A 9,232-nucleotide genomic window follows, 5' to 3' on the forward strand; every position below is an offset into this window, starting at 1 on the left:
TGGCTGCATTGCTACTAGGTCTAAATGTGCGGTGAGAAGGGAAGCTAATGGAAACACAGCTGTGGTTTGGCCAGTTATGCCTCTGTTATTAAACCCAGAGTAAAACTAACTAAATAAATAAATAAATAAATAAATGTACCTTGCTTTCACTGTGTCCATTCACATATTTTGGTTTGTGCCTTCATAAAAATGACTGTGATGTAATCAAATGGTCAAGCAAATGGAGACAGAAAACTCCCCTGGGCTGCCTGTACCCGTACCCTATGAATACAAAAAAAAAGGGCACAGCGGCAGGAAGGGGAGGAGCTACTGACCAATCACATGTGCTGGTCAATCGTACCACTGCTTGCAAGGTTGCGTTGACCAATCGCAAGACTGCTGTGAATGCACTGGCCGATGACTCAGCAATGCTGCGTGGTTGCGTTGGCCAATCATGCTACTGCTGTGTGACCGAGCTGGCCAATTGCAGGCCACCGTTGTGCGGTCACACAGGCTACCACAGGCACGGGCAGACATGGCTAATCAATCGTCGCACAACCACAAAAAATAGGGCTTTAGCTCGGGCGAGGGTGACGGAACTCAACAGACAACAACGAAACGCCCAATCTGCTCACCGATACCACAAAACAGTACCTCACAACGCACAGAGGTGCCATGACACGTTACAGGACCTCACCCTTCGACCCGCTGCGTCAAAAGCAGTAAAACACAAAACCCACACGCACTCGCACGTGCACACATACCTGTAATGACCTGCTTTCGCCCTTTCTTTCATCCTACGGCATCATCACGCCCAGAGAAAAAATCTCTCAATTAATAACGACGCTGAGATTTTACTGGGGTAGGAGGACTCGAAGGGTCGAGAGGGAAGTCAGTAAATGGCTAAATCCTGAGTTATTCAAAAGAGAGTTATTTTAATAAGAAACACCATGACGACATCAAAAATAAATATGACTATAGATATATCGTTATCCGACACAGTATGTGTAGTGTAGATATGTCGCTTGTTTTCCTAAGCTTATTTTTCTCTTCTTCAAAATATAAACCAATAAGCAGGGCCCCTGACAGGGGGCTGGAGTCCTGATAAGAGCTGGAGGTTCAGCCTCAGTCCCCTCTCCCCGGCCCTCGACGCGACCAACTCTCTCGCCAAAAATAAAACGGTTCTCTCTTCCTCCTCCTCCTCCTCCTCCTCCTCTTCCTCTTCCGCAGACCTTCCCCTTCTCTCCCATCGTCTTTCTCCGAAAGTGTTTGTCTACTGTAGTCCCTCAACCCCGTTTCATTCCTCTGTCAACTTCGCTCCTCCAGGCTCGAGAGCAAAGGAAGAGAAGCGGAGGCGAGACCTCGGGTCATGTGACGGGAGCGATGACATCGTCTCTCTCTCTCTCTCTGGCCGCCATCGGACCGAGGCCCGCGTGGTTCAGACACCCCTCGCCCCCCCCCCGTCCCACCCCTGCCCCTCCCCCCGCGTCCCAGCCCCCCTGCAGTCCTTCTCGTTTCGGGAGTGTCTCCGCGACGACGGGCTTCGGGACGAAGGGGTTGCGCAGGGGGTCGCGGCGCGTTGCTATGGGTGACGGGGAGAGGGCCGGACATGGGCGTGGTCACACGAGGTCGTCGTAGTCGAAGAGCTTAGAATGCTGGCGAGTCTTCCACAGGCGGAAGAGGCGGAAGTCGAAGTACATCTCGATCATCTCTTTACCTGGAGCCGGGACGGACGGACGGACAGACGGACGGACAGGGAAAAGAGAAGAGAAGAACAGTCAGCCGTGGTGTGATTGTGAGTATGTAAGTGTATGTGTGTGTGTGTATGTAAGTGTGTGTGTGTGTGTGTATATGCGTGTGTGTATGTGAGTGTGTGTGTGAGTATGTAAGTGTGTGTGTGTGTATATGTGTATGTGTGTATGTAAGTGTATGTGTGTGTGTGAGTGTGTGTGTGTATGTAAGTGTATGTGTGTGTGTGTAAGTGTGTGTGTGAGTGTATGTGTGTGTGTGTGTGTGTATGTAAGTGTGCAGATTCTCTCACCCTGCGCAGACAGCTCCAGAGGTGACTCGAACGTGACGGAGTACGGCCTCATCAGATTCTTCAGCTTCTGGAACAGCTGCAGGGGAACGATAAGCCAGACCCCCACTTAATCACAGCCCTGCCTTTCCCCCAACGCTCACACAGAGAGAGAGGGAGAGAGAGAGAGGGAGGGAGAGAGAGAGAGAGAGAGAGAGAGAAAGAGAGAGGGAGAGAGAGAGAGAGGGAGAGAGGGAGAGAGGGAGAGAGAGAGAGAGAGAGAGAGAGCGGTCCGCACACAGCCACAAAGCCCGGCTTACTCCCTACATCCACAATAAAGCACCCGCCCAGCAGCGACGCTCAGCCAATCAGGAGGGTCGACAGCTAAACGGTGAGCCATGATAGGCAGGCAGGCAGGCAGACAGACAGCTTTGAGCTGGGCTCTTCAGCTGGCAGCCCCGGGGCCCAATGCAGCCCACCACACACACACACACACACACACACACACACCGTCGGCATTTCATCACTGAGAGAAAAGTATTATTCACACGCGCCAAAGACGACTGGCGACTCGGCATCGGTGCGACGTCAGCACACCTCCCGACAAAAGCAGAACAATAATTAATAACTGTACGTATGTTAAAGAAGGCATCTACTTCGTTAACAGACGGAGAACAACGCAGCTTATCTGTGCACAGTTTTACAAACAGCGTGCGGACAATGTTTGACCTGCAGAAAGAAGAAGCTTGGCCCCGGAAAGAAGTCGCTAAAGAAGGTAGCCCTATGGTCTCCGTGACGATAGGCCCTGTATCAGAGCTTACACATTTACAATGACGTTCACCTCACGCAAAAAACTACGAGCTGCAATACGTTATCATTCACCAAGGCGAGATGTTAAAAAGCCACTCTGTGACTACGGAGAGTGAATAAAACAAAAAAAAAACCACAAAAAAACCCCCACTGCCCGCGAAGCCTCTCACTGCTCCACAGTCCTTTATTAATAATTCACCCCGCTGTTGAATATTTGAACGACCTCTTGGCGACGTTCGGCGACAAACGTTTAAAAAGAGAGTGTGCCCAACTGCCACACCGCGCCGAACGCCGCTGGTTGGCCAATAGGGAGGCCGCACACACTTTCAAACCCGAATCTGGGGGGCAGAGCGGAGGTTCTATTGACAGTTTAGGCACGTTGCCGTCGGCGACCGGAGCGAAATGCGGAAATCTTCCGGTGTGGCGCAGAACGCCACTTTAATACGCTGAGGAACCCGAGAAGGGACAGTAATCGCAACGCTGGATACGGCATATGGTGGAGCCCTTACTGTGACAAGACTGCCACCCCCTCCCCCCCCCGATTCATAGCATTCAAAAGCTGCACGTCACAGATATACCTCAAATGCATATAAAAACACTTCAAACACTTTCAGACAACGACAACATTTGAAACCCTTTTTTTTTTTGTTGCAACTGCCTGAGAATTGACTCAAGGAAACATTGCTAACCAAAAAAATAAAATGGCATGAATGGTGAAAATCGAATCTGAATATTTGTTTAAAAAAAAAGTATTTCTGCTGAATGTTATTGGTGTTTAAGGGGTTTTGGAGAGTTTGAAATGAGGCGCATGAGCCAGATGTGGCGTGTGGCTGTGCTGCTGTGCCCTTAAGCAAGATTCACAAGAGCAGTTTCAGTAAGTTCGCAGAAATTTAAATGAAGAGGCCGTGAAATGTTCAGCAGTGCAAGCTGCCCCGCTAAACTGGTAATTAGCCAACCGCTGAGCCTCCCTGCACAAGTGAGCGGATGCTTGTGTGTGTGTGTGTGTGTGTGTGTGTGTGTGTGTGCGCGCGTTTTAAAATCTGAAGTCACGTCAGGTTAATTCCCTCTTCCTACAGACATACGTACACCTGATACATACAAACACATGCCAACAGACACTTATATACATGCACATATACGCACAAAGAAGCAGACGCGCACACACACACACACACACACACACACACACACACACACGCACACATCTCTCAGGACTAAACATTCCATCATTGGTGTTTTGGCTAAGCAGGCCCGAGGTATCCTACTGCAGTATATTTGGGAGGGCTGCTGGGGGGCTCATCCTGTTAAAACACTGTTCCAGTGTGTGGACGGGCCCCACGGTCTGGCTGACAGAGCAGTGTGATGCGTAGTTGGCGGCAGTGTATCCCATGGAGGGAGGGATTCAGTTAGTGGGGATAACCATGTCTCATTGCTCAACAGCGACCCCCTCTGGTCAATCAGGAACGCGCAGCCTGCTTGCCAAAGCCGCACATGAAAGTGTCTTCCTCCGGCTCACGTCTGTGTGAGCTCAACTTCTGGACTAAGGGAGTGAAAATGATGCAGCAAATAGACATCACGTGTTTAAGATGTGCGTGAGCTTGTCTGCGTTCTCACCAACCACCAATGAAAGCCACAGCAATGATGGGCAGGTGAATGCGTTCCAAATTCGGAGAAAAGAGCGGAACAAGAGCATGAAGAAAAGGAGGAAACCGGATGATGGATCACGTTTTCAATTTAATGCATTTATATGACCCCGTTCCTCTGAGCACTTCAAAGTGCTTTATGGCGAAGGGCAGAACACATCAAACACCCCACAGCGAGAAGTGCCCCGTCTGGGGAATGACATACGACGGCCATTTTGGTGATGAAGGCCAGAGAGAATGAGAGACAAAAAAAGACAGACAGAGAGAGAAAGAAAGAAATAGTGACCGGATGTGTGTGAGTTAGCGCAGGAGAGCGCAGCGGTGGTGAGTTGTAGCGGATAAGAATGCGGTGGGGTGTTAGCAAGGGGAGAATGTGGCAGTGAGGTCTTTCCTCGAAAGGGAAGTAGCACATTTCATACAGTGGCTGTAGCCCAATGTGCTGCACCATGACCGAAAGACAATGCCACAAAAACAAAAGTAAACAAACAGAGGTGAGCAAAGGCACAAAAAAGCAAAACAACAAATAAAAGAATGAAACAACAATAGAGTAGCCCGGCTATAACTAGCAGCGTGACTAAGGGTGAGGTAACAGGGAGACTCAGACTCAGGTAGGAGGGGGTGAGGTGAGGGGGGGGGGGGGGGGTCTACTAAATGCACACCCAGATACACAAAACCTCAGTGCTCCTTCAATCCCCTCTGCAGTCCACCTGTAAGGAACCAGCCTCACTGGAGGGTGTGTGCTTTGGAACCATGTGGAAGGCGGGGGGGGTGCCTGTGGTGTGTCTCTGTGAGAGATTGTGTGTGCGTGCGTGTGTGTGTGTGTGCATGCGTGCGTATGGGTGTGTGTGCGCGTGTGAGCGTGTGTGTGTGTGTATGTGTGTGTGTGCGCGTGTGTGGGTGTGCACGTGTGTGCGCGCGTGTGTGTGTACGTGTACGTGTGTGTGTGTGTGTGTGTGTGTGTGTGCCTGCATGTGTGTGTGTGTATGTGCTTTAGTACAGCAGAGATGCAGCCATATGTTTCAGAAAAAGCTGCAGTAAGAGCGGGAGTGAAACAGTAAAGGAGGAGATCAGCTTAAGTGTTTATACTTACACGTCCCCACAAGTTCCTGCAATGAATGAAAACCTGGTTTATCACCTGGCGGAACCCACGATGACTAAGTAGACCAGCACATAATGCGTAGTGGTAGTCAAATTGGTGTGTGTGGTGTGTATAGCCGCACTGTACTGGATTGGTAAATGGAGTGTGTTGGTCCAGTGTACTGAGTGTGTTGGTCCAGTGTACTGAGTGTGTTGGTCCAGTGTACTGAGTGTGTTGGTCCAGTGTACTGAGTGTGTTGGTCCAGTGTACTGAGTGTGTTAGGAGGGCAGAAGTACCTTCTCTCCATTGGGGTTTCCCAACACATAGCAGCCCATGATGTGGATGAGGTTGGGCTCTGGATTCACCTTACTCATGAACCTGCTGAGCCTCCTCCAAAACCTATACAGACACACACACACGCGCACACACACACACACACACACACACACACACGCACACACACACAAGCATGGAAAAAAAAGAGAGAACTTCAGCTGTGCTTATAACAGAGCATAACAGTATAGATAGTGTAGCATTGGCTATGATGGTGCGTGAGCACGGTAGTTATTATGGTGTAGTATAAGACAGTGTTATGGTCACTGTGCAATGATGTCATGATGATGTCACTCACTGGCTCATGTCTTCCTCCTTCTCCACCTTGGCAAAAGTGGCCACCTTGTTCTTCAGCAGGTACAGGTGACCAGGTCCACCCTGAGGGACAGTGACATAGGTAAGGTCAGGCGGGTACACGTGCACACACACACACACACACACACACACACACAAACACCAGTGACTCCAGTGAGCCCTCTTTCCTCTTTACCTGACAGAAGATGAGCATTTTCCAGATCTTGCAGCCTCTCCTGTAGGTCGTGAGCTTCTTTTCAATTTCCTCTGTGAGAGAAAGAACAGAAATAAAGAAAATGAGAGAAAGAAAGAGAAAGAGAGAGACCCCCCCCCCCCAGCCACAAAGAGAGGCGTTCTGAAAACAGCGTTGCGCAACCACAAACCTACCAAGGATGTCATCGAAGGTGGCGTGCTCATGATCCTGGAGAGGGAAGAGAGGAGAAGAAGTTAGAACAGGATGGAACATGAGGACTGAGCTGAGTTCGGTTAGCAGAACGAGGGGGCATAAATGGAAACTGGCCAAGGGTAAATTTCACACAGGCATTAGGAAATGTTTTCTCACACAGAGAGTGGTTAATGTGTGGAATAGCTGGCCTGGACATGTAGCGGAGGCAGAAACACTGGGGGCATTCAAGGCCCGGCTTGATACAGTGTTAGATACTATCTAGCTTTTAGGTAAACTAAGCATGAAGTACAGTTTAGTGGTAGGAATAGACGAGCAGTGTTGGGCTGAATGGCCTGTTCTCGTCTTACGTTATGTTATGTTATGTTATGTGACTGTTCCACCAGGAATAACTTCAGCTTCACCAGGAGTAGTCATATCTTTATCTGACAGAGAAAGTGGAATCACTGTCTGCTCGACAGAAGATAAACAGAGATAATATCTGACCTTCAGGATAGTGGGATGAGTATGTGTGTGTGTGTGTGTGTGTGTGTGTGAGTGTGGGCGTGGGGGAGTGGGGGGTGGTACGAGTTGGATGCCTGTATATAGGCTAGGGTCTGGTTGTATATTGGTTGCAGTGCGGTTCCTTACAGGACAGAGTGTGTTTGTATACAGGACAGTGTTTGGTTGTATATACGACATGGTTCGGTAGTATTTAGGACAGGTAGTTGTTTATAGGTTACAGTGCAGCTGTACATAGGTTGGGGTGTGGATAAATATACAGTACATTGGCGTGTAACTGCGCATAGACTAGAGCAGGGGTTCCCAAACTTTTTTCTGAAGAGACCCCAAAATTAATGTTCACAAACGTACACAACCTCAGCATCCCACCCACACACATGCCTCGTGCCTAACACCATTTAACAGTAACTATATTTGTGATACACCATGACCACTCCTGCTACCTGCTTTACTACAGCTGTATTGTTGTGATGATCCACATGTAGTAGGCCTACATTCACATATTTAAAAGAGACAAAAAAAAATGTCTAATTTTTTTTTTCCCCCCAAAATTTTCAGGCAAGCCAATCCTCATATCAAGGGACCCCAAATGGGGCCAGGACCCAGAGGTTTGGGCACCCCCGGGTTCGAGTGTGGCTGTATACAGACTGGACTTTCGTCGTCATGCACAGGCATGTGCAGGAGCGGTTGTGCCAGAAGACTCACGTATAATATGGGGATGACGGAGGGGTCGTCTCTGCGGATGATGTTGGGAATGTACTCCGCCTTCGGCACCTTGGAGGAGATGAGCTGAGAGAGAGCGAGAGAAAGGGAGAGAGAGGGAAAAGGAGAGAGGGAGAGAGAGAGAGGGAAAGGGAGAGAGGGAGAGAGAGAGAGAGAGAGAGAGAGAGAGAGAGAGAGAGAGAGAATATATCAGGGAAGCAGAATTTAGGTACTGAGGCGTGCATCTCGAAAGTGGATTTGATTTGATATCAATATTGGCGATCGCTACCTCGAGTGATGTCTGCTTGCCGTGGTTAAACGCACCTTTTGTAAGCTGATACGCACACAGTAAGCTGAAAGCTTCTGCGGACTGACTGAACTGTAAACTGTTTTTAGAGAGGACTGCATGTTAGCCCCATTGCTACAGCCTGGGGAGCAGTCTGGGGCGCGCCTCACCATGATTTTAGGGGGGATGAAGTCGTCCCCTTCGCAGGCCACCCTCTCCAGCTCTCTCTCCTCCTCCCAGTCCAGGGTGTCATCGCACACCCCCTCATCCAGAGTCCCGCAGGACGACTGCAGGTCCCCACCTATCACAGCCAGGGAAAGTAGCACAGAGGGAGGGGTCAGCAAGAAACGGGACGGGGGTGGGAGGGGCCGGCAAGAAAAGGGGCGGGGGTAGGAGAGAGAGGGAGGAGCCCGCAAGAAAAGGGGCCGGAGCGGGAGGCAGAGGGAGGGGCCAGCAAGAAAAGGGGAGGGGCAGGAGGCAGAGGGAGGCGCCAGCAAGAAAATGGATGGAGGCAGAGGGAGGGGCCAGCAAGAAAACGGTGACGGAGGCAGAGGGAGGGGCCAGCAAGAAAAGGCGCGGGGCAGGAGGCAGAGGGAGGCGCCAGTAAGAAAATGGATGGAGGCAGAGGGAGGGGCCAGCAAGAAAAGGGGCGGAGGCAGAGGGAGGGGCCAGCAAGAAAAGGGGCGGAGGCAGAGGGAGGGACCAGCAAAACAGAGTGCAGAGCAGTGAGACAACAGAGGGAGGAGCCAGTTAAGAGTGGAATGGGGCCATATAGATAGAGGGATGAGCCAGTGAATAATTGTGGAAGAAAGGGTTTTATTAGAAGAATAAAGGGAGGGAAAAAGAAAATCGCAGAGGTGGAGGAGAAAGGAAAGAGACAGTCAAGGGTGGGAGAGAACGAGTTGAGGCCAAATTCAAACTACAAACAGAAACAAACAGCTTTGCTACTACAGAGAGAAGAGAGAAACAGTGATATACAAGGAAAAGAAGACAAAAAACTTGACTCCTATAGAACATTGCCCACAATGCACCAGGAACACAGCGACGTCAGAAACAGGCATCAGATGGAGATGACAAACATGAACATGTGTCACAGACAACGACAACATAAAAATAAACCCACATGCACACGCTTGCACGTGCGTGCATACAGTGCACACACACAAACGCGCCCACACATGCGCAA

At 50.0% G+C, this 9,232-nt stretch overlaps 1 protein-coding gene across 1 annotated transcript in view; it reads right to left on the reverse strand.

Annotated features, from left to right (window-relative positions):
* Nucleotides 1-1,467: 1,467 nt before the first annotated feature.
* LOC118212418 (NMDA receptor synaptonuclear signaling and neuronal migration factor) overlaps nt 1,468-9,232 on the reverse strand; it is a 40,826-nt gene continuing 33,061 nt past the window's right edge. Inside the window, exons 9-16 of the mRNA XM_035390264.1 lie at nt 8,217-8,347; nt 7,764-7,847; nt 6,542-6,575; nt 6,351-6,421; nt 6,159-6,238; nt 5,824-5,926; nt 2,021-2,096; nt 1,468-1,696 (exon numbers count right to left, since the gene is read on the reverse strand). Of these exons, the coding sequence (XP_035246155.1) occupies nt 1,599-1,696; nt 2,021-2,096; nt 5,824-5,926; nt 6,159-6,238; nt 6,351-6,421; nt 6,542-6,575; nt 7,764-7,847; nt 8,217-8,347 (677 nt within the window). The 3' untranslated portion in view covers nt 1,468-1,598. The remainder of the gene's footprint in view (nt 1,697-2,020; nt 2,097-5,823; nt 5,927-6,158; nt 6,239-6,350; nt 6,422-6,541; nt 6,576-7,763; nt 7,848-8,216; nt 8,348-9,232) is intronic.

Source organism: Anguilla anguilla, chromosome 14 (genome assembly GCF_013347855.1).
Source record: "Anguilla anguilla isolate fAngAng1 chromosome 14, fAngAng1.pri, whole genome shotgun sequence".
Taxonomy (NCBI): Eukaryota; Metazoa; Chordata; class Actinopteri; order Anguilliformes; family Anguillidae; genus Anguilla; species Anguilla anguilla.